Here is a 24,338-nt window from a genome sequence, read left to right on the forward strand (position 1 = left end):
TCCTACAGGCGTTTCAAAAAAAAAAAAAAAAAAAATAGAAAAAAAAAAAAAAAAAAAAACGTGTAATGTATAACAATTTTAACGACGCGCAAGTAACATTACTTTTTTGAATAACCTTGAAATTTTGCGAATTGAAATTATTTTCAGGACAAAATTTCTATACATAAAAAAATGTAAGATGATAAATATGGGATTTTTAGCCCTTTTTGACATTTGTAAGGAAAAATGAAAATGACTTAATTTATTTATTTTTTTTTTTTTTTCTTATTTTTCCCATTTTAACCCCTCTGTAAGCATTATTTCTATATGCTGAACTTTCCCGTGAAGAAAAAGAAAAGTCCAAAGTTGTTGGCAGTAACGCATAGCACGTAACGCTGCGCTGACATTTTGCGAGAGCCCCTCCTTGAGTAGCTGCATCAAAGATTAAAATAACATAACGTATGCAATAATAAGGCAGGACCACATGCGACGCGCTTAGTATGCACAGGAAGATGAATCTATTTAGCTGAACATAAATATCTTAACATGTCGTATCTCGTTTTTTTGCAAGGGAATAATATTTACCTATCCCCCTACTCCATTTTTTCCATTTTGAAGTTTATAAAATTGTATAACCCCTTGGTAAGAATTCTTTTGCACATTGTCCTTCTGTCCTATGCGAAAACGTACAACAAGAGGATAATCAAGCTGGCCTTCTCCCTCATGTACGTTTGCGCGTACGTGAGTATGTATGTCTTTGTGCGGCCAGACTTGACCAAGTTTCGAACGCTTAATGGCTACATAACGAAACACATATAGACTGGGTAACTCACGTAGGGGAGGGGGTGAGGCGCGCTCACATTAAGCAAGTCTGCACGAAGTTTCATGCATTCATATGTGCCCGCCCGCATATGTAGAAACAATTTGTTGGCCACGAATTACAAAGGTTCAAACCCCCCACCCTGGAAGCTGCTTCTCCCCAAGAACGCAGCTCCCCCACCGCGCACAACATGAAATTTGAAGAATGCATGCAGCTGTTAAGAGAAAAGTTTCCTCATATCGATCCCAAGAGGATTGAAGAAGAAACAAAGTTGTATTTGATCAACAAGGCAGAAGCATGCCACCTGGAAGAGGAAGAAAATTGCCAAATAGATGACAACTCGGTGGAGGAATTGATCAAAATTTTTTATGCACAAGGTGGGGAGAAAAAAAAAGACCATATGGAGCCCCCCCCAGAAAAGGCACACAAGGAAGATGCTGCGCATAGCGGAGAGGGGGATAAAAAAGAGGAGAATAACTCCTCAGGGTGTAATGCAAAAACTTCAGAGTTGCACGTGGAAGGGGGAATGAAAAAGGACCAGCCAACTGATGTAGCACATGAAAGGCCGCACCCCAGTTATGCAAAACCCGCGGCAAAGGATAAAAATGGCGTAAAAGATTCCCCACGCTCAAATCAGGCCCGTGACAAGGGAACTCTAGACACTGATAAGGTTAGCGGTAGAGGGAAGGACCAGTTTTCGAGGGGCACCCCTGGAGGAAGTAGCAATGAGGTGAATAAAACAGGAAGAAACGGGAAGAAGGGGGCGAACAGGGGCTCGGGGGGCGATGCCACAAATGATCAGAAAAAGGGGGAAGCAAATAAGGAGGAAAATGGGGCAGAAAAAAAGGAGAAAAGAGGGGAAGCAAATAAGGAGGAAAACAGGGAAACATATATGGAGAAAAATGTGAAGAAAAGTTGCAACGCCGAGAATGCTTCAAACAGCCGGACGGACGAAGCGGAAAAGAGGGAAGATGCCCTAACGAACGAGGCAGAGAAAGAGAAGCGCGCTCCCATCTGTGCGGCGGAAAATAGCGGTGGCGCGGGAGACCCCTTCTTGGGTGCGGCCCAAGGAGTGGGGAAGGACATTTCCGAAAAGGTGAACACATTGGAAAGGTCCAACTCGGCCGAGGCACCCAGCGCCACCATGTTTGAAGTGCTCTTCCGAAAGTCGCTGCTAGAAAACGACAACATAAAAAGGAACATATCATCGAAGAATTTCTACATAATAGGAGAAGACATGCTGGTGAACATCACCATCATCCTGGACAGAGTCATATCTGAGCTGATAAAGCATTATAGGGTAAAAAAAATGGTTCCAAGCGAACAGGAGCAGCATTTCGAAGGCTTTTTCAAAGTGCTATACAAATTATTGAGCAATATAAGCTACAATTCGAAGGAGGAAAAATATAAAATTATAAAATTCAGTAACAGTCAAATTAAAACGTCCTTTTTAACAAATTGTGAAATTTTTAATTTAACAAAATTATTATTTGAGATATTAAATTTTAATACGAGGAGTTACGGGGGGGGTATTTCCCACCCGAGTGAAGACTCCAATGTAAGGCCAGAACAAATGGGAGAAGATATCGCATCGTCACCTTACTATGTAGACATGATCTGGAAATTTGAAGAATCCTTTAGCGACAAAGAGTCCATACTGTTCGAATTTGTGCTGACCTCCGTCAATATAATTATGAATATGATAAATAAGAAAGTCCCTCGCATCCGAACGAGTAACGAAAAGATATTTCCATCGGATGGGAAAACAGAACAGAGAGCGTCACAAGAAAGTGAAATTTCGAAAAAGTACTTTGAAGACCCGAAGAAGTATCTGGAAAATTTATCAAATAATATTTCCCCCATAAATAATAAGCTGCTAATTATTCATGAGAAGAATAAACAAGAGCAGCAGGCCTTGAGTGACATTCGTAAGTTGCACAATGAGAAATATGCGGTACATAAAAATTATGCAAACGGGGGTGTTGCACGTGGGAAAAATTCACATGGCGCTTCCAGCCGGAACACCGCATCCGCAGCGGGGAGGATGAGCAGCTTGAGTGGGAAAAAAAAAAACCATTCAGCGGATAATCGTTATTGTACGGACAGCGAATTGGGGGATAAAAATAGCTTACAGAAGGGCACCAAAAAGATAAAGCATTTCTTCAAAAATTTATTTAAAAAGGGGTGACACGCTCACCCGTTTATTGCAGCTGAATGTTCTTCACCAAGTGCCCTGCGTTTTTTCCTCAAAAAATTATTTAAAAAAGGGCGACGCGTTTTCACCCCTATATCGCAACTGAATGATTTTCACAAAGCACCATGCGTTTTCCTTTTTTTTTTTTTGTATGCACAATGGTGTACGTACGTACGGACAGACAATATCTCCATTCACTGCATGTGTGCAAAATGTGGATTTCCCTTTTTAGGAAGTTGCACTCGGGTTTTTAACTTCAACTGGGGTAATTACGTACGCGTCATGCTTTCCTTTTTTTTTTCTGTCCGTATGTGCTTATGATATTGCCTATCATCTACCTTCATTTCTGCCCATGCTTATGCCTGTCCGAGGAATGGGCCCCTAAGCGCACCTCCTTACATGGCTCCCTCGTCTGTCACCATATCCTCAAACCTTTTCAACTTTCTCCGCAATTTCAATTTATCATAACATCGCGACAATTGCGTAAAGAGAAGGAAAAAGCTCCTTCAACGTGGGGAGCACTGTCGGCGGCGAGTGTTCGAAAGCGCAGGGGGAGTTTCAAACAAGCGTATAAAACGTATGAGTGTACCAGCGTGCAAAGACGTACGTTTCGAAGGTGGAGGGGGGGGTGATCTCCCCCGCCTGAGGAACCCTATCATGGCGCCTCCGCTCACCCCAATAGCACAGCCGCGTTAACCTGTGCAGTACGTTTTAACCCAATGAATAATTGCCGCTACTCCGCTGTGATGTTGCTTAAATGAGTGAACAGCAGTGGAAACAAAAAACAAAGAGAGCCCCCCCCCCCGCAAAGGTGAAACTGCGCATGTGAGCCATTATGATGTGTACATACATGCATGCGGTTTTTTACAATTTTTTCACTATCGATGGGGCAATTCTCAACTGTTGCATTTTCCATCGCGCGTGCTGAGAGGACCGGGCGGAACAGCCCAATAAAAATCATTTCAACGATTTTGCATTATAACTCTATTCATGCGGAACATTTTAACAAATAAATAGAGGCTCATATATCCACCTCGTAACATTTGGGGGTAGGACAATTTCGCCGCATACAAATGGAAAATAAATAATTGCCATAAGCGGAACGGGGGTAGTTCCCCTCTTGCATATGCGCGTTATGAAGGAGTATGCGTATGAAAAATGGCAATTCTTACAAGTGTTTTGCCTCTCCCTGGTAGATTTGCCACCAGGATGTTTCGTTTTTACCTACACGATGTGATGATGCTACGGGGTGGCGTTATATTATCATGCGAACGGGCGTACCTACCACTGTGTTGTGATGCCTTTCTGCGTATGAACTCTGAACAGAGTGACCATTAGAGGCCCTTCCTCTACATACAGTTAGAATAACCTAATTGTAAGGGAGGAAAAAAAAAAATAGGCTCCCCTTTTTTGTGCCTATATATAAGCCATTTTTATATACCCATATTGGGTTAAATTACTGGCAAAGGGGAACCACTTTATTATATTTTTTTTTTCTTAACTTTGTTTTGGGAGATGACAAAATGTAAAGAATGCGGAGGTCCTGGGGAATTTTATTTTTATACTTAAAATTTTTCGACCATTAGGCGATTATTCGCTTAAGAGTCAAAAAAAAAAACGGGTTGGGAAAAAAAAGGGAAGGGAAAATAGGGAGGAAATAAAACGGGTATGGAGAAAGGGGGAAAAATGGGGGGGGGGGCTAAGGAACTCTCATCGCACTGCTTATAAAAATATAAATAATGTCATGTGCATGTTTGTACATGCGTTTAATGCTCATTTTTGCGCGCATAGGCATATAAACTATATATATATGTATACATATATATACATATTATATGCATTATAATAATAGCGCATTTATTGCGCTTTGAATTTTTAACTGCAAGGTCGCCTGCCCCTTGGCAGCTCCCGCATTATATTCACGCGCATATTCGTTTGCACGCTTTTGCGCGTACATGTATATAATATATACATATAATATATTTATTACGTACGTGCTTCTCCTGGGGGGCGCTTCCGGGGCGCCCCCATTTTCCGGCCCTCCACTCGCATACGCGCCATGTGCGTACCGCATTATCACATATATTTTGTATGCATAGCAGTATATATACTGCAACGTGGCACATGGCGCCACTGCATATATCGATTGCTGTATGTATGTACTACGGGGCACGCACGTTTGGCCTTCGCAGGGTATATTTTTGATGCTCTATTACCCGCTCGTAGAATTTAAATATGGGAAAGGGAGAAGCGAAAAAAATAATTTCAAACCGGATAAAATAAAACGTTAAAAAAAACAAAACGAAACCAAACTAAATAAAATAAAATATTTTTCTTTGTGAAAACAATTAAATTCGTTTTTTATTGCGAGTTTTCGAGTATTTTTAAAAACTTTATGTTTCATTTTTTTGTACTTTCAAAATATTTTTTAATATTAGTTTCGTATATATATGTATATAATGCATATGTATACATATATATATAATACATATATATATATATACATATATTTATATTTATATATTTATATATATCATACATACCTCCTTACATTTATGTTATGCGTTTTGCTGAAGGGGAATGAGTACAAGAGGGTTTACTCAGCGCAAATTCACAGAAGTACGCGCAACGCATATGCATAGCATCGTACGTGGGTCGCTTACATGCGTAGTACGCACATGGCCGCATCCGCATGGGAAATTTATGCCTAGTTTATACGCTCTCGCGCGAACATAAGCATATGCGTATGTGATGTTCCCCTGCCGCGTACATTCACGTACCCCGCGCGCGTCACGTACATGCGTATACGATGGTTCATGCATATAATATAGTACATACATACGCTACATACGCACTTACTCTACGTGCGTATGCGTACGCCCGCGCGCTTATCCTTTAGCCGAAGAACCAAAGTGCCAGAGCAGAGAGTTACTTTAGCAGAGAAATTAAGCTTAACGAATTAAGAATTAAATAGTGAAAATTAAAAACATATAAATTCAAAGCAATTGCATATTCATTTTGCGTTTTTTCCATCCCTTTTATTTTATTTTATTTCACTATTTTACTATTTTTTTTTTTTTTTTTTTTTTTATTGTCCCCCTGAGAAATCGATTGGCCTTTTTATGCATATTTTACTATGCATGTTGTTATGCATATATGCTGAGGTGCATGTATAATGTAGCTTTATATATAAAAGTGTATGTGAAGAGCAGCACCAAATTTAAGCGCGCGTGCCTGTTTTATTCGTTCTTAGGTACGCACTTTTACCCTACTGCTTGTGCGCGACTGTTTGTATGCAAACGCGTAATTGTTTTAAAGCCGTATGCATATACAGCACATGTACAAAAAGATATACATATTTTGTACGCATATATTTGTATATATATATATGCCTACATATGTACATGCGTGTATGCGTACATACGCGTGTACCTACTCGCCTGCGCGCCCCTACATCGCTCTCGCATTTATAAGGAGGAAAGAGGAAAGGCATGCAGACCATTTGATGAGAAGCGCGTGACGCGAGTTCCTTTTAAAACGCTCCAGATCAGCGCGTGTATGTATGTGCAAGGGCACCAACGTGTGCGAACGGGATTACATACCTACATTGGCGCTTGCGCATATATATATAATACACACACACGCACGCAAGAGGGCGCCCTTACTGACAAGCACCCCCACGGTTGATAGCAAAATCTGCCTTGGAAAACCTCAATTGTGATTGTGAATACAATTTGAGTTGAAAAAAAAGTCGCGCGTTCGTGTTTTAAGCGATTTTTCTCCAAAGGGGTAACACAGCAGAAGGTACAAAGTTGAGCGAGCCACTGAGTTACTCAACAGGCGAGCCGTTAATCGCGCTTGTAGAGAAGCATACGCGAAAGAAGCGTGGGGGAAAATAAAAATCAGGCGCAGCGCGAACGTGCCGGCGTTCAGCGTACCGATGTACCGACGTGCCAACGCGCCATCTTGTGTATAGCATTTTAGCCACCACTCGCGGAGCCACCGTCGCAAGGGAAATCCCCAGCCATATGAAATAGCAAGATTATTGTGTTTTTAAAATAAGGCATCTTTGTTTCTTATTAACCCCTTTGTTTTTGATCACTCTCTAATTGAAGGAGACTCTCCTTCCCCCCCCACATAGGGGCACAAATAGATACACATGAATGTATATGTGTAGTGTATATGAATGCATATGTGCAGTGTATATGTGCAGGCATATAAAGATATACATATAGACGTATATATATATATATATAGCTATTTAGATATATAAAGATACGCGTAGACGTACGTATAAATATTTGTGTATGCAAATACCCCCCCCTCGAAAGTCCACTAAGTAGGCACCTTTTTTATAGCGTCACACCGAAGATGGTAAGAAGGGCAACTTCCGCGCACGGGCGGATTGCTCACAGCTGCGTTGTGATGAGTTGATGGAGAGTCTTCCCCGTTGCGGGGCTGTTATTGCGCGGTGTCATCCGACGCCCACCATTCCACCCCCATCATATCACACTCCTCACCTTTATGTCCCCCCCCCCGCAGAGAATCCTCCTCTTCGGAGACGAAAACTTCAGCTTCTGCAACGGCTTCCTAGCCGACCACGATGACGACATTGTTGAAGTTTGCAGTTGTTTAAAAGAAAATGAATTAAAACAGGAAAGTAAGAGTAACATTCAGGCGCTGAGCAAGAATGTGATTATCCACTACGGCATTAACCCAGTGCAGTTAAAATCTAAATTCCCCCCGAACACCTTTGATGCGTTATATTATATTTTACCCGGGTTGTCATTTCATGGACATCCAGATTTTATCGATCCTCAAACGGAGATGTTTAAGTTACGTTTAAATTTATTTTGTTTTAGTTTTTTAAAAAGTAGTAAAAATATAGTCAAACCTGATGGTTATGTTTACTTGTTATTCCCTGACGAGTCGTCCGCGCGGAGTGGCAATGCGCTACCTGTGACCGATGGAAACGTCGACGGTACGAACCCTAATAATGACATTGATAGTAACAATCAACACAATGACAGCAGCGAGCATGCCGAAGGAAACAGCAACTTTAATAGTAATACAAACAACGCAGTGGCGGCGGAGGGACTTGGAGACCCTTCTCATGGGAAGAAGAACGGTCTGCCCTTCCTGCCCATAGAACCGAAAAAGTTAGCAAGATTTTGTAACGTCTCAAGAGAGTATAGTAAAGATTATAATTTAAACCTTGCCGTGCATGCGAATTGGCTACCCGTCCTGTTCAACCAGCCCATTGTCAACGAACTGCCCGAGTGGGTAAAGACGTGTAAGTACTACTGCTTCAAGATGACCGAATTGCCAAACAGTAAGAATAAAAATAGCCGAGGAGGTGGAAGCGCAGGCAATAACAACAGCGCAGCTGCGGCCAACGTGGGCAGTGAACAGAACCGAGACGATGACAACGAAAATAAGGATGACGAGGGTAGGGGTGGAAAGGGGGAAGGCAAAAATGATGAGGAGAAGAGGCAAGACGGGGACGGCAGCAACGATAACAATAGCGGTAACAGTAATAGTAATAATAATAGTGGCAATGCCAATGCGCAGAGCAACGAACAGGCAGAAAATGAGCAAAGCAAAGAAAAGGAAAACGACCCCGATGAATACAACGTTTTGAAAATACCCCCCCAGGTTTTCGATTACCCAATTGAAAAACTGGGACATGTGAATGAGTGCTTCTTGTTTAAGCTCTACTCAGCAAACAGCAAAAGCGTCCTGATTTCCAGGCTCACTCTGAAGTATGATCCCAGAATTTCCGGATGGAAAGGAGACAACAAAATTAAGAAGGACATGCTTAACAATAACATGTCCATGAACATGGGCAGTATGAATATGAACAACATGAACATGAACAATATGAACATGAACAATATGAACATGATGAAAAATATGAACAGCTTAATGAATATGAATAAGTATAAAGGAGGGAAGTACAAAAATAAACAGCCCAAAAATGACTTCCAACAGCAGTATAAGAATAATTTGATGCAAAATAACATGAATTATATATTAAATAAAAAGGGAAATATGAATCTCCCTCCACCTCCCCCAAATAATTTGAATATGCAACCAAATAATGTGAACATGCCAAATCAGAATATGAATTATAAACAGAATAACTTCCCATTTGTTAATAATTTTAAAGGCATGCCGAACAATTTGTCCCAAAATGTGCAAAATAGTATGACCAACATTCCCATGAATGTCAATCCGAACCTCTCCAACAACATGATGAACCCCTACCTGAATGGCGCCTTCAACAACAACTTCAGGAACAACATGTACCAGCAAAACATCCCCATGCCTCCCCCCATGGGCAACTTTAACAAAAAGTAAGTTTCGAGGCGGAAGTGGAAGCGGAAGGGGAAGCGGAGCGGTGGAACGACCGTGGGAGTTGTGAAGTGCTTTCTTCCATGTGTTAACCGCTAACCTGTGGACGCCCCGAACGAAGTGCCATTTGCGGATACATAGTCTCATTGACACGACAAATGGGCAACCGGCGAGGCGTAGAGGGAAAAGAGAGAAACGCTTCCCATTCCGCGTCTCCCACTGGATAACTTCCTCTCACGCATACCCACTTGCATTTTTTTTCCTCATTTTTCCCTATAGAATGTACCAATGCCACAACATGAACATAAAGAGAAAAAACGACATGTACAACTGCGACAATATGGAGAAGAGCTACGACAACTACAACATGAAGGTAATATAGACGATGGAATGGGATTGCACTTGGTCCTTTTAGAGGGCGAATTTTGTGTGTATATTCTTTTGCCCCCACTGCATGGTGTTTGTGCGGTTTGGCTAGCACACATGGTTTGGTGCACCCGCGTTGTAAATTATGATAGCCCGTCAGCCTTCTACACGTTTGCTCCACCCCTGCTACACGTTTTCTGCCCCCCCTTCCCCGCAGGACAACTACAAATCAGACGATGATAACAGTAATAACTACGCTTCGCCTTTTTAATATGCGCGATATGATACATTTGTGCCTGCGCGACGGGACTGAATTTTTGTGCACATATAACTGCGTGTGATTCTGAGCGTGCCAACATGTCCGTGCGTACCTGTACATGCCAACCCCGTCGTGTGCGAGGAAATAAATTGCATGAACTGAACAGTGGAAAACTCGCGAAATTAAGACAACTGGGGATGAGAAAGAGACTTTTTTTTTTTTTTTTTTGAAATGCGCGAACCGCATTCAGTAACAGAGCAAAAAAGAAAAAAGAAAAAAAAAAAAAAAAAAGAATTACCACCCACTATAAAATATATGACCATTATTAAAAAAATCCTGAAAGAAATGCCAGCCTGGTGTTAAGAGAATGACTGAGCTTGACCCCCACCCGTCATGCACATGCACATGCCCATGTGTACATTCCGTATGCGTCGTGTGTACATGTGTGCGAAACTGTTTTGCTTCTCAGATATGAACAACGTCAATGCGTGTAACGATGACTACGACCTAGATCAATGCGATTATAATGCGGGTAACGTAAAGAATATGCAGAACAAAAATGCAGAAGATGCTGATTATTACTTGTAATAAACGAAAAATGAGAAAAGAAAAAAAAAAAAAAAAAAAAATCCGCCGCAATGTGTGTAACTCCGTGTGCATAACGAAATGACCAGCGGTTTGGCATTGTAAATGTAAAGCTGGACGAAATGATGACAAAAAAAAAATAAAAAAAAATGACCCTCTTATTAATTATTTTTAAAAATGCACACCTTTTTTTTCTTCCCGTTTTTCACCAGCATGAAACAAAGATCAAGAGAGCCGAACCATTATGGTACATACTAGAAAGTTAGCCATTCACAATCGAAATGACAAGTGCAACGGGGAGAGCAGCGCGTTAGTTGCCTACCCATTGTCGCACCGTCCACAACGCGTCACTTTTTAATTGCTCGCCCATTTATCAAGTCGCCCAACTTGCGCATATTTGTATTGTTAAGAAAGATCGTCGCGGTTTTACGCATTCCTTAATCGTTGTTGTGACGGATATTGTTGACGGTCATGTGGCGGCTATTGTGACAATTGCTGTCATCGTCGCCATTGTTGCCACCGCCGCCAGTCTTTTTTTTTCGAATTAGTGCCATTGCTCATGTGCGGATTTTTGTGAAACATTTTTTCAAGCGCAAAAAATGTTGCCTGCATACATGTGTACTTACACCCCCTGCGTGGATGGGTGGAGCGGTCTGCCCACCAGGCGATACCGTGGCGAATATTTTCCCCTTCATGCAAAAAAAATAAAATGAAATAAAATAAAATGAAATAAAATAAAATATAATAAAATAAAATGAAATAAAATAAAATAAAATAAAATAAAATGAAATATAATAAAATAAAATATAATAAAATAAAATAATCGTTAAATATTGCAAAGTATAACATAACAAAATATTACATGCGAAAAAAATTAAACATTCCAACAAAGTAAAAAAAACAAAAAAAAATAGCTATACAAACATGACTGTGCAGCGAAGCTACATAAAAATGGTAAAACAAAATGAAAGGAACTGCAGCATGCAGTGCGGCTCTATTAAATTTTTTTCCCCTTGCTGCAAACATTTTCATGCGACACATACTCATGCTGTGCGCACGCAATATGCTAACGCGCACCAATTTGCGAAACCCTTTGAACTTATCTCCCCAGAACGATAAAACATCATCCCCAGTGTCTTATGAAAATTAAAGGCGTAAATAAAAATTTTATCCTCTTTAATTCTTTAACAATGCACGGGGAGAAGGAAATCCCTTTGTGCTATTCTTTTTACAAAAATGTAGCGGTAGAGAGGCGAGTTGGTAAAATGGAACACGCCGCCTGTCTTAATAACTGATCGGTGGGGACACTATGGAAGGCCTCCACCAAAAATGCTACTTTTCTTTTGTGCGTTATTTTTAAACGTTTAATAAAAATGTGTTATGAATAAGTTGGTTCTTCAAAAATGTGGAGACTGTTGGACTAATACACGATTTTATGGTGACAAAATGGGAGGGGGGTGCAGGTGGTATAGCTCGTACCCACAAAAGTGGGGGATCTGCACCAGAGCGTACGCATTTTTGTGCGCAGCTGATTGGCGGCAGATACGCCGCCGATACGCATAAAAAAACACTTACATATGCGTACTGCGCGTCCATTCATGCGTTCATGTAAAATTAAAGCGAAAAAACACATAGCCCTATATCATCCACTTTTATAAAACTCATATGATACACACACGCTATATATATGTACATACATACGCCCTCGTATGATGCACATTCTGTGTGGTTATATATTTACATACATGGATACGACACACGTATGCATGTTCAAATAAAAGGGGTGATAGTAATTAATAGAGGGAGGGGAAAAAAAAAATGGCGAATGAGAACTGTCAATAGGGAAACATTTATTAAAAGGGTTAAAAAGGGAGGAATGATAACTGCTACTGGGAAGTGCTAACGGATATATGGGCATATACATGAAAGGGGGCAAGCGTGGGGGGGTTGCAAAATATGCATGTCATTTGTACACACATGGGGAAAAGGCAGAAAATTTTTGCACATAAATGAAAGCTCTTTCCTCGCAATAATGACGCAAAATGAAGTTCTACATATACGCAGGGCAGAACGGTGCAGGCTCCATATATGGGGAAAGGGGGGGAACCATCTTTTCTCCCCTGTTCGCATCTTGACTCGCCCCCTCTTTTTACCTTTCTCTTTTTCCCCCCACGGTTACGTCACAAACGCTTTGCTCAGTTATTCTTCAAAGAAACCACCTGACTATCTGCGTCAAACTTGAACACATTTGAATGCTTCTTAATGAAGAACCCCAATTTCATTTTGAGTCCTTCGGGCTTCTTGACTTTTCCTAACTCGGGCAATTTGCACTTTCCATTTTTTTTTAAAAATGCAACGAGGTCTTTTTCGTACTGACTTTCGTCAAACAATTTGGATTTTTTGGATGGGCCATCATTTTTGTTATCGAGCGCTCTCTTATTTTTGTTTTTTTTTGGTCCGTTTTTTTTTTTGTCTCCTTTGTTTTTGGTCCCATCATCATCGTCTTCATCATCATCATCCTCTTCGTCCTCTTCATCATCCTCATCGTCATCCTCCTCGTCATCATCATCCTCATCATCCTCATCATCGTCGTCATCTTCCCCCTCTTCATCCTCATCATCATCGTCGTCATCGTCGTCATCCTCATCATCCTCATCATCCTCATCATCGTTATTTCCTACATTCGTTTCGTCATCTTCATCCAAAGAATTTTTTTTTTTCTTTTTTCCAAATCCGTTAGCTAGCGAATTTTTCAGCGTATTTTTCCTCGTAAGCATTCTAACCTCTTCATTTTCATATTCGTCATCTTCGCCTTCCAACTCTTCGTCTTCCTCATCCTCATCATCCAGATGGTCCTGACCAAAGGACACTTCGTAATACCCAACAATGTGCACTTCGTTTTTGCTGCCACTCGTTTTCAGCTTCACTTCATTATCTAGCATTAAAAATATATCCAACGCTGTATCTTCGCACACGTTTTTTTGCAAACAGCAAATGTTATAGCACCCATTGGCATCTTCCACTTGTACGTACAACTTCCCTTCATCTTCTGGGTTGTTTAAGCATGCTCTCGACAGGTGGATAACGGAGTATCCGTCCTTAATCTCTGGGACGACGGTTTCGTCTGCCTTAATTACTTTTCCTGCGTATGGAGTGAACAACGGGGGGAGGGGGAATGAAGAGCATGTACGTGGAGGAAGGTCAGGTGAATGACGAATGGGGGTTCCCACTGGAGAGGCGGTTTCGTTTTTCTACAACAAAAATGATAGCCGCGTCACGCACTTTGATATGTACATATCTCTACTTATGCCGCTCCCATATATGTACACGCAATGTAGCGGCCTCTATGTAAGGGAAAAACGAGTACCCCCCAATAGGGAGAGAGGTTTGCAAAACACGCATGAGCAAAGTAAACGGCAAGGTCCACAAAACGGGGATCTCATAATGAAAAAGCGCCTCCACATGCGCATCATGCGGATAGTGGCTAACGCAAACATGAGCACGTGAACGTACAGGCGCAAAAAATAAATGCAAGGAAAATAAACTTAATGGTACACTTTGCAAAATTGCAGTCACTGGGCATATGCAGGCGCGACATCACATGGATGTATGCGTCGTTAGGCCGCATCTCACTTACCGTAAAACATTTTGTGCTGCCTGGGGAGTTATTTTTGTACGTTGTGGGGTTGCTGCTTTTTGCGCGGTTTGGCACTGCTTAGCACTGCTTGGCACTGTTTGGGACTTTTTCCTTCCAACGAAAGGTACTTCCTTCTTTGAACAGATGCAACTTTCAAAAAACGCCGGTCAAAAATGTACGTTTGGGATGTACTTCTTTACAAAAGAGGAGCAATAAATTAAATTATTTTTTTTTATTTTACAATCCTGCTTGGATGGGGATATTTATTTTGTTTTACTTTTTTAAGCAAATTATTTTGAGAAAAAAAAAACCTTTCTTTTTTGCAAGAGAAATGTATGCATAAAAGCGATTGCAAATAAATTCGACATGTAAAAATAAATGTACATATATATTTTGTGGGGGGAGCAATATTGCGCAGTTGAATTGTTTGCGTAAATATAGAGAAAAAGATACGTTTTAAAAAAGCTAGAAAAAATAAAAGAATTATGCGTGCGGTATGTATATTTTTTATTTGTATGCGCATACGTTTGGTTAAATCTTTTTTTTGTAACTCATGTAGAGGGGCTATTTTGCGCAGCTTTGTTTTTATTTATTTTTTTTTTTCGTGACAAAATGGTTTGCAGCATATACGCATATTTACGTTGGGAGGCTCAGCTGTTTATTTTACGCGGGGATGTGGCCACAGATGTTGCGCCGATGTGATCACAGAGGTTATGCGAATGTTCCTATAAAAGCTGCAGCACTGTGCCTATAAAATACTGCGCTGATGTTCTGCTATATGTGGCCCAGCGAACGCGCGCCCAAATGTCGTTATGCGCTCATTACTGCGTTGAAGCAGAAAGGAAAAAAAAGATCGCATGCAGGGTTCATTTGAAAGAGGGATGAGGCGAAAATTTTAACCTAGTGGCAAAAGTTATGTACATATGTACATATGTATATATACATACATATATACATATATACATACATAACATACGTATCGCGATTTTTATGTACCTTTCCTGCTGCCCTTTTCCACATTTTTTGCAAATTCACATCGTGTGGTTTGGATAGGAAATCTGTCGCTGGCGACGTCGAGCGTATTTTACGTATTCCCATTTTTGTACAACGTGAAAAATAGCTAAAATGAAGTTTTTTTTTTTTTTTTTTTTTTTTAAAGTACAACCATTTGGTTAGTAAATAAAAAAAATGGCTTCCTTCTTTTCCACAGCGAAAGGGGAGAAAATACACAAACATGGGCTGTTCAAAATGTATACCCTTTTTGCCACTACATAAATAAAAATATGTTAGCGCATCTTTTCCCTTTTGATGAGTCGCACGTTGCTTTTTAATTACGCCGTTCAGCTGCCATGCTTTCGCTTTTTTTCCTCTTTTGGTTGCATAAAAAGAAACAATCACAAACGAGAATGTTCCTGACGCAGCGCAATTACGCTTCAAAAAATGACCCAGTTTGAAATGTCCGTTTGTCCAAGTATACATACTTTGGCAAACAACTTTGTGAGATCAAAAAGGGGAAAAAATGCATGCCCAATTTTTTCATCCCAGTAAAATGGCACAGCGTAAACATGTAACCCGTGTCCTACACGGTATACAAAAGGGATAAATTTTATCCATGCCGACGCTCGCGGAAGGGGACCAATTTACGTTTTACCCATTTTTACAACAATTACGACGCACCCTTTTGGAGGTCCAAATTGGTGCTAAGGAATTTATCTTTTCATCCCATTTGGTTAAAAAAATGAGGGGGAAAGGCGTCCCTTTGATGCCCCCCCAATGCTGTTCCTACGAATGAGTACGCGGCGATACGCCATAACAGGAAGACGGCAACTTTGCGCACGGTCGCCTGCCTGATTTGATCCGTTCACGAGAAATGATCAAACTTTTTTCAGTGCAAAGCGGAGAAGATGTTCTCCCTGTGTGCGTTCTTCCGCGCGTTGCTGCCCTGTTCGTCTGCCACGTTCGTCCAATTTCCATTCTCTACCAACGGTCGAGCCCCACCTGAGCGACCTTTAAACGTTGCATAAACGGAGAGCACTCCGCAGATACCAATGCGCCAAACCGATCGTCCATGAGGGATAGTAAAGGGGCAGTTTAATGGTATCTTCATGCCACGCCAAAGGAATGTGAGAGGGATGTCATCGGGGGACCAGCTGTGTGTGCCCCTCCTACGCTACTACTCTTGTCGTCTTCGCGGCAGTATTGCGCAGTACGGCGAGGCAGAGACAAATCAGCAGACATGTTTACAATCTTTTACACATGAAAAAAAATAAAGGCGGTGTCCCCGTTCTCGCATTTTCCAGGAGGGTTAATTATTCCCTTCGTTTGTGCAATGAGGGGAATAGTGAAAGGAAGGAGTCCCCATTTTGTGGTAAGCAAAAAGGGAGCACACGAGAAAGGTGAAAAAAAAAAAATCTCGAACAAATTTAACCACGTTGCATAAATCGTGCAAACTTCTGCACCAACACATTGGCAAGTACCCACATATATGCGGCTAACCACGTGGCATTTTTTCTGTTCTTGCCATTTTACCCGTTTTTGCTAAAAAAAAAGGGATATACTTTTGACTCCACACTATGCGCATGGAATATTTAATGTTCGTGGCTTTCCAGCCGTCGCAAGAAAATTTACCCAGTCCATAGCTCGACCATTCATGCGCGCAAAAGGTATTTGCTGCATGCTTGCGGGCGATTGCGCGGGCAGAAAAAAGCAAAACGAATCGGCAAAAAGAATGAGCAAAACGAACGAGCAAAACAAAGCGCATACCACGCCAAGCGTGCCAAGTGAAAAAATGAAAAGGAACAATTGAACAAATCGGAAAGTCTCAAACGTGAAGATTTCGCGTGTCAAATCAGCCAAAGGTAAAGAAGTTCCGCGAGACTTAAACGTAGCCCCCCGCACGCTGAACTAATTTCACACATGCGCTTTACACAGTTCACTTGTCGTGAATTCTTCCCGCTATATGACGCATAACTAAATTTGAACGCATTTAAGAATTATGAAAAAAATCATGGAATTTTATTTTGACTTCAGATTTGCTGCGTTCCTACGTTAGTTCGTTGGCTAGGAATCTGCACAGTTCAACCCCAACATTTTAATCACCCATTTGTTAAACCGCCTCTCTTTGCTGCTCCTCCCTGGTGTAGCCATTTGCGTATTCGCCCCTTCCCCTCGTACTGCCCTCTTGACAGTCTTCACCCCCGCACGTAGCCTTGTCGTTTTGCAGTTAAATTCGCCACACAAATCAACAGCTGCTACCACCTCTACAGCTTAGGCGAAATAAATAAAAAAATATGGAAAACGAAAAGCACGAAAATATGCTGCTCGCCATTGCGCGAGATTTTCAATCGATAGACAATTTAATAGAAACCTTTTTTTCATTCCTCGAACACAAAACTGACTACTTCCACGTAATGCTTAATGAAGATGACATAGGAACGTTGGCCAAAAAGTATGAAGGCACTTTAGAGAAGGACATTTTAAATAACAACAAATGTGGATTCAAAGCGCATAGCAGGGAACAGAACTTGATGAAGTCCTTCAGAAAACACCAATTAAATTATATTATAAAAAAGCAGCCCTATTTAATCGAAAATGAAGACATGAAGAACAAATACTTACCTTCATGTGATGAGTTAAAAAAATTGAATACCTCAAAATTCTGCGAAGTGAAAAATAAGCAGAACGATGTGCAGAAGAAGGTAGAACCTGGAGCGATGCCGGTTACTGTCACTGCAAGTAATAAATTATATGGAAATGCCGTTAGGGGAGAGGACATCACAAGCGCGTAGCGATTGACCCCAACAGACAGGGGGCTAACAAATATGTGCAACGTCTTCTAAGCTACGTGCGAACAGATACAAATACGCACATACATACATATTCACATACATACGCACTTGCGCACATATTCATATGCGCCCCCTTCAGGTGAAACCCACATCTCAACCTGGAATGGCGGACAAACGGAGAAATACCTCTGGAACCAGGCGCTAAACGAAATTAACATAGAAATGCCGCTCCACACTGAAATAAAAACCAGCGAAATCAACGTCCAAATTTCAAACAAAAGCATTAAGGTGTATCACAAACGTAAGACGAAGAAGGAAGAGCGAACAGTTCTACCACTCCCCTGCAGTGTGCTTAAAAGTGATGCGATTTAATTTCTTCAAAGGTATATGCACTTTACCTTTTTTATTTTTTTTCGCTCCACTTACACCCCACAGATGAACTAAAACTGGAAGGCACCTTTTATGAAGAAGTGAACAAGCAGGAATGCATGTGGAACATAGAGGATAAGAAAAAGCTAATCATTTTTTTGGAAAAAAAAAGAGAAAACTGGTGGCCGTGCGTAATAATCGGGGACCCAGAAATAGACACTTCCAAAATTGAGTCCAAAAAGAACTTAACCGATTTTGATGAAAAAACGCAGGGAGAAATACGGAAATTTTTGCACCAGCAGAAAATGTAACCCTATATCAAAAATACAGTATTTTACATTTTTATGCATAAATATTTGTACTTGAAAGATAGGAAGTTGGACAAGCACATTTTTGCTTGTACGTCTATTCCTGCGTGTTTTTCACATACCTGCAGTTTTATAAAAGCTTCCTTGCATACAATTAAGACGTGATTGTAAAAAAGAAAAACATGCACGCGCAATTCATTGCTTTAGTAATCGTTGTGTAGCTAGCTTCTGTATGTTTATATGCCCTTTTTCCTTTCAATGTGTGCAGAAAAAACGAAGGGGCCAAGTCACCTGAAGAATTAAAGGCGCAAACCATGCTGAAGAATGCCATGGGCAGCAAAGGATATCCATTTATGAAATAAATTTAGACGCGATTTTCCGAAATTATTAGTCAATTTGAAAAATCTGAAAAATTTTAACTTGTGCCTATTTGTTAATCCGCCTGTCCACCGATGCGCCCCCGCGTACTTATATGCATGTATTCATTTATTTACCCGTACTGGCAGTTTTCCCCCCTACCGCATACCCACCTTTCGCACATCACATTATCATTAAACATGATAGTTGTGCCGAAAAGAAAATCCGAAAAATGGCGTTTTTTAAGAATTATTCTACCGAAATGGTGATGTTCTGCCTGCATGTATTGTTAATGATATTGTTTCTCCCCTTTTTTTTTGATGTGTTTTACGAAATATACTTAATTGCCTTCGGGTGAGCAATCTATATACAAGGCCAACCTTGCTTCATTTAAATGACAAACGTTCGTTGAACAGTCAGTTCGCAACTGATATGCCTTTTAGCCATTGTGAAGGGGGCCAGTAGAGGCACTCCCCTTTTAAGACAATTTTAAATATAGCTATTTTCCCCCTTTTAAAAGCAATATCAAAAAGAAGTAAAATGAAACAAAGTAAAATGAGCCTCCTTCTTCTCATGCATGATCGATCGCTTTTCGGATATCTCCACGCACTAGCCTTTTTGGAAGGGCGTATATATGCTATAGGTGCAACCTGGAAATTAAACAACACAGCTAAGACGGACTCTATCCATTTTATGCACACAACTAGCTATTCTTTTTTTTTTTTTTTTTTTACATCACTTGGTCAGGTGATTTTTTCGGTCTAATTGGCTAGCTATTTTGATGCACATCCGTATTATTTCCTTTTTTCCTTTAATTTTCGCTATGTTAAAATGTTTTCGGTTGGTCACGTTGTTTAAGCGCTTCAAACGTTGTCTTAAGAATTGTGACGTGGATAAAGAACAACGATTCATCGTAAGTTCGTGCGAGCATTTTATAGACCCTTATTTTAACGTTTGTACATGGGCACTTTCATTCGGATTGCATTTTAGCGAAATGCTATTTACGTACATATGTGCGGATGTATAAGCATATACAAATTCGTGTCGGCAGAAAAATGGCATTGTAGTGCCCACCCCTATTTTTGTTTATTTGCAGAATGATCGGCGGAAGGGTCGCTTGTTTTACAGTTACGCCACATGGCACATATGTATGCACATGTCGATGTCAGGCATGATTTTCCTTTGCTCTTCTTTTGTAATGCAGCATTTTCAGTTTAATGACAGCCACGGATGTAGCAGATCACTTTGAAGAACAAAATTTAGTTATTCGGTTCACTGGGGGCTGTCAAAATTGTTTGCTCGTAGGACATACCGAATGCACAACATTTGGCACATGCCACTTTTCGCCTTTCCGTTTGGGGTAAACCATTGTCATTTATTTTTAGCATATCTACAACGGTGTTGTTTTCCCTTTTCAAAGCTGACGCAGTTTAAAAATTACAGAATTGCGTGTGAATGTTTGTAAAGTTTGTGCAACTTGCGCGAAAAAAAAAAAGAAAAGTAAGGCAAACCAGAGCAAACCAAAGCGAACGAAATTGACCACGTTTATCCCATTATAACCGCTTTATACCTCTGACTGCCGAAAAAATGTGTACACATCCAAATGAGGAAGAAAAATTGCACTTGTATGATGCGTGTAACTGAGTTACACATACGCAGAGCGAACAAAGCATCTACAATTTCGGGAAATTAATTTTTATTCATATTTGCTCCTTCCTTTTCTGCATTATTTTGTACTTTTGCTTTTACTTTACCTTTTTTATGCTTTCAGTTTTCGACTTCAAGTTGTGTGTGCCCCTGAAAGAATTGCACTCGGCGGGTGAAATCCCCCAAATGGATGGGCATTCACTTTGGAGGACATTTTCCTTTTCCGCTTTTTTTCGCAACAGATTTTTGCTGTCGTGAAAGTAGAAATGTTCGTTTTACTTTTTTCTTCGTTAAAAAAAGTGGAGGAAAAAAACTGGAGTGACGTAAATGTATGTACAAAATATATGAATATACCCATGTATATGTGCGCATCGTGCGAACTGCCCCCCTCCCATATTGAACCGTTGCGTGTTTTCAGATCACTTTTTTTTCATCCGTTTTTCCTTCCTGCAATTTGCAAATGTTGTCATTAACGTCGTAATATGTGAAGGTGTACATGCATAATTCTGCTCTGCCCTAATTTTTTTTTTTTTTTTTTTTTTTTTCCTTTTTCCCCCTCTTCTTTCAGTTTTTGTTGCAACTTTTAAGAGGCAACAAGTATACACAGATATGTACTTACATGCGCGATTACGCGACAAACATAATGTTGTAATAAGTAATGTTTGCCTACATGAGTGTGTTTATACATGTATAAAAATACACGTATTTATGTGCGTGCGTGAGTATGTACACCTGTACAGCACCAGTATATTTCAGATTTGTTCACGCCCATAGCAAGTCGTTTTTTTTTTTTTTTTTTTTTGTGAGAAAGACTTACAATTTTTGAAGCACTTAAAATTAAGACGGCGTTTTGGCAAACATGTCAAGTGTAGAGAAACTAAGAAGAAAAATTCAACTGTAGAGTTTGCTAACAAAGCAGAATATCAGTACACGGCATAATATAATGTTATGAGAACATTATTACGTGTTGAATGTGAAATTTGGACTTAAAACGTTTAAGAAATGACATGGAGAAAGTACATATGTAAAAAGAACAACGAACCAAAGAGGAAAAAAAAAAAAAAAAAAGAAAAAGAAAAAACCTCGCAATAACGAAAAAATGCCGAATGACACGAGATATTATTACGACGTGATAAACACCAAGTGGTGGTATTTTGATACCCTCTCCGGGGGGTGGAGAGAATGCGAAGAAGAGGCAGCAACAGAGGAGGCCGCAGAGTACGCAGCAGAGTACGCAGCAGAGTACGCAGCAGAGGAAGAGGTAACTGCAGAAAGTGCCAAAAATTGTGAGGAAAAGAAAAGCCATAAATATCATGGTTACAGAAATGTGGACAAGTGGAACGAACGAAATTACAAGAATCACCCCCAACATGTTATGAACGGAAGAGTCGAAACAAAAAAGGGAAAACGGTCGGAAAACAAACTCCATAATTATGCATGTACACCAAGAAAAACCTCAAAAGCGAATTCGGAAAGTTCCAACGCGGCCAGCAACACTAAGCACTACTCCTTTAAGAGCAACGCAAAACAGCATAAGCATGGGAATCTTCTGGAGCATAATGAGACGTATGACTACTCGTATGAGGATGACGGGCATGGAAAATACCCAAATGGTGATGCGGAGGAAAATAGCTACGGTGAAAGCGGTGAACACTACGGTGAAAGCGGCGAACACTACGGTGAAAGCGGCGGACACTACGATGAAAGCGGTAGGCACTACGACGAAAGCGGTGGGCACTACGACGAAAGCGGTGGGAAGTATGACGAGGCCGGCGAACACCACGATGAAAGCGGTGGGAACTATGACGAACAATGGGGGTATTATGACGAATACGGGGGCTACTACGATGAATATGGGGGGTACTACGATGAGCAGGGTGGGTACTACGATAAAAACGGGTTCTATTATGATGGAAGTGGAGAGTATTATGATGAGAGCGGAGTCTACAAGGGAGAACATGGGATGTACTATGACGAGAACGGGGGTTGCTACGACGAAAATGGTCATCTTTACGATGGAAGTGAAGAACACGGTGAGGCAAGCGGAGAACATTGCGAAGAAAGTGGAGAGCACCACAACGATAAAGGGGGCCATCACGATGATAACGATAAACACTACTACGAAGATGGTAGCGAAAATGCAAAGGGGGTTACTCATAAGGTGGAGGGAGGGGGACGGCTTGAAAAAGGGGCAAGAAGGCATGTCCATAATTACGACGATAAGGTGAGCAAAGATTTTGCGGCAAGTAGAAGTTATTTACCCCAGCCAGGTAAAACGAGCAATTTGAGGAAGTCAAATGAAAGCAGCAGAGGTGATCACGGGGATGGTAACAAAAGTGATGGGCATGGGAGTCGCAAAAGTGATGGGTATGGAAGTCACAAAAGTGATGGGCATGGAAGCCGCAAAAGTGATGGGCATGGAAGCCGCAAAAGTGATGGGCATGGAAGCCGCAAAAGTGATGGGCATGGAAGCCGCAAAAGTGACAATAAATCGGAGCAAAGGTGCAACTCCCCAGACAAAGAAAAAACCAGTTACGACGATTTAATGAAAGACATGGCGGAAAAAAAAAAAAAAAAAACTCTCCACTCGATGAGTTCGGGTGACTCAGAAAACTCTGACAAGTTAAGCGAGCGAATTAACAGCTTGCTGAATCACTCGAGCAGCAACTTGTCTCTACTTTGTAAAAAGGATAGTTCGACCATTTTGGAAAACTTGCTAAGTAGGAGCTTCACCAAATCTGACCATTTTAATTCCATCAATACTATTGAAAGGGCAAGTGAAGATGGAAAGGATGAAAATAAAGGAGCGAATAAGCTGATCAAGAGAAAGACAAAAGTAAATTTCGATGAAATGTATAGGGCTGAATATAATGGTGGTAAAGAGCAGATGGGTAAGGGTAGCGATCTTAGCCATGGATCCGTCAACAGCGCGGGGAACAACGCCGACCGCAGCGATAAGGGTAATGACACCGAAACGAGCTATGTGCCATTCGTGAGGAGGACCACGAGAACACTCACCTTTAAGAATCAGGGAGGACTAGCGGGCTGTCTAAAAGTCTTTCAAGAAAAGAAAAAAGAGTTAATGTCCTCCACGGGCAGTGATGTAAGCGACATGGAAATTAAAATTGCCAACCTTAAAAGGAGGGCCAGGGAGCTCGCCCAAAGGTACAAAACCAAAAATCAGTCCACGGGGGATCAACTCAAAAGTGATCAAATTAAGACAAAATTTGAAGAGTTAGTTTTTCTCGTACAGCAACAAAAGAAGCAATCCCATGAGAAGGGGAAGAACCTCAAGTGATTCACCCGCCGTATTGCTACCACCCTATGTAAAGCAAATGTAGAGAAAGACAAACAAAAAAACAAAAAAAACAAAAAAAAAAAATGCGTAAGGACCGTCCAAAACCGCAATGTGCACAGGTTGTGCGTATGCAAGCTGAAACAGATTTAAGCACATATTGGCGGCCCCCTTTCGCACGAACTTTTACAGATCCTGGGTTCTTTCCTTCCCCTGCACAGAAACAAATTTTATCAGAAGTCCCCCTTTGAAGAGGTGAATTTTTCCGAATCAAAACAACGTCCCCTCGGTGGAACAAATATAAAGGGAGCCAACGTTGTCCCTTTTTTATGCTATAACTTATCTTTTGGTTTTCACTAATCTTGTGGTCAGTTTTAGCA

At 40.9% G+C, this 24,338-nt stretch overlaps 6 protein-coding genes across 6 annotated transcripts, besides 13 other annotated features; 5 read left to right on the top strand and 1 right to left on the bottom strand.

The window, feature by feature from the left end:
• The first annotated feature begins 272 nt into the window (after positions 1 to 272).
• Positions 273 to 914, top strand: PVX_123095 (hypothetical protein). Its single transcript, XM_001617132.1, has one exon. The coding sequence runs from the start codon at positions 526 to 528 to the stop codon at positions 796 to 798; it is 273 nt and encodes a 90-aa protein (XP_001617182.1). The 5' UTR covers positions 273 to 525; the 3' UTR covers positions 799 to 914.
• Positions 915 to 989: 75 nt separating this feature from the next.
• Positions 990 to 2,987, top strand: PVX_123100 (hypothetical protein, conserved; the record flags this gene model as incomplete). Its single annotated transcript, XM_001617133.1, has 1 exon — positions 990 to 2,987. One exon carries the CDS (start codon positions 990 to 992, stop codon positions 2,985 to 2,987), a length of 1,998 nt encoding a protein of 665 aa, XP_001617183.1.
• Positions 1,533 to 1,616: a microsatellite.
• A 1,724-nt stretch (positions 2,988 to 4,711) lies between the features above and the next one.
• Positions 4,712 to 4,745: a microsatellite.
• A 984-nt stretch (positions 4,746 to 5,729) lies between these two features.
• Positions 5,730 to 5,750: a microsatellite.
• A 1,510-nt stretch (positions 5,751 to 7,260) lies between these two features.
• Positions 7,261 to 10,913, top strand: PVX_123105 (hypothetical protein, conserved). The gene is made up of 6 exons (XM_001617134.1): positions 7,261 to 7,367; positions 7,536 to 9,349; positions 9,627 to 9,720; positions 9,931 to 9,958; positions 10,442 to 10,556; positions 10,770 to 10,913. The coding sequence occupies exons 1-6, from the start codon at positions 7,365 to 7,367 to the stop codon at positions 10,813 to 10,815; spliced, it is 2,100 nt and encodes a 699-aa protein (XP_001617184.1). The 5' UTR covers positions 7,261 to 7,364; the 3' UTR covers positions 10,816 to 10,913.
• Positions 9,962 to 9,986: a microsatellite.
• Positions 10,861 to 10,884: a microsatellite.
• Positions 10,914 to 11,132: 219 nt separating the features above from the next.
• Positions 11,133 to 11,153: a microsatellite.
• Positions 11,154 to 11,904: 751 nt separating this feature from the next.
• On the bottom strand, positions 11,905 to 14,619 carry PVX_123110 (Mitotic apparatus protein p62, putative). The gene is made up of 2 exons (XM_001617135.1): positions 14,195 to 14,619; positions 11,905 to 13,699 (listed from the first exon to the last, which is right to left on the bottom strand). The coding sequence occupies exons 1-2, from the start codon at positions 14,202 to 14,204 to the stop codon at positions 12,753 to 12,755; spliced, it is 957 nt and encodes a 318-aa protein (XP_001617185.1). The 5' UTR covers positions 14,205 to 14,619; the 3' UTR covers positions 11,905 to 12,752.
• Positions 13,213 to 13,234: a microsatellite.
• Positions 14,477 to 14,501: a microsatellite.
• Positions 14,620 to 16,803: 2,184 nt separating the features above from the next.
• Positions 16,804 to 16,832: a microsatellite.
• Positions 16,833 to 16,937: 105 nt separating this feature from the next.
• Positions 16,938 to 18,662, top strand: PVX_123115 (nuclear movement protein, putative; the record flags this gene model as incomplete). Its single annotated transcript, XM_001617136.1, has 3 exons — positions 16,938 to 17,929; positions 18,122 to 18,283; positions 18,418 to 18,662. Exons 1-3 carry the CDS (start codon positions 17,485 to 17,487, stop codon positions 18,660 to 18,662), a joined length of 852 nt encoding a protein of 283 aa, XP_001617186.1. The 5' UTR covers positions 16,938 to 17,484.
• Positions 18,663 to 19,956: 1,294 nt separating this feature from the next.
• Positions 19,957 to 19,980: a microsatellite.
• A 1,499-nt stretch (positions 19,981 to 21,479) lies between these two features.
• Positions 21,480 to 21,503: a microsatellite.
• Positions 21,504 to 21,762: 259 nt separating this feature from the next.
• PVX_123120 (hypothetical protein, conserved) lies at positions 21,763 to 23,961 on the top strand (the record flags this gene model as incomplete). The annotated part of the gene is made up of 1 exon (XM_001617137.1): positions 21,763 to 23,961. The coding sequence occupies one exon, from the start codon at positions 21,763 to 21,765 to the stop codon at positions 23,959 to 23,961; it is 2,199 nt and encodes a 732-aa protein (XP_001617187.1).
• Positions 22,733 to 22,773: a microsatellite.
• Positions 22,865 to 22,887: a microsatellite.
• Positions 23,962 to 24,338: the final 377 nt, after the last annotated feature.

This window comes from Plasmodium vivax, chromosome 14, assembly GCF_000002415.2.
Source record: "Plasmodium vivax chromosome 14, whole genome shotgun sequence".
NCBI classification, from domain to species: Eukaryota; Apicomplexa; class Aconoidasida; order Haemosporida; family Plasmodiidae; genus Plasmodium; species Plasmodium vivax.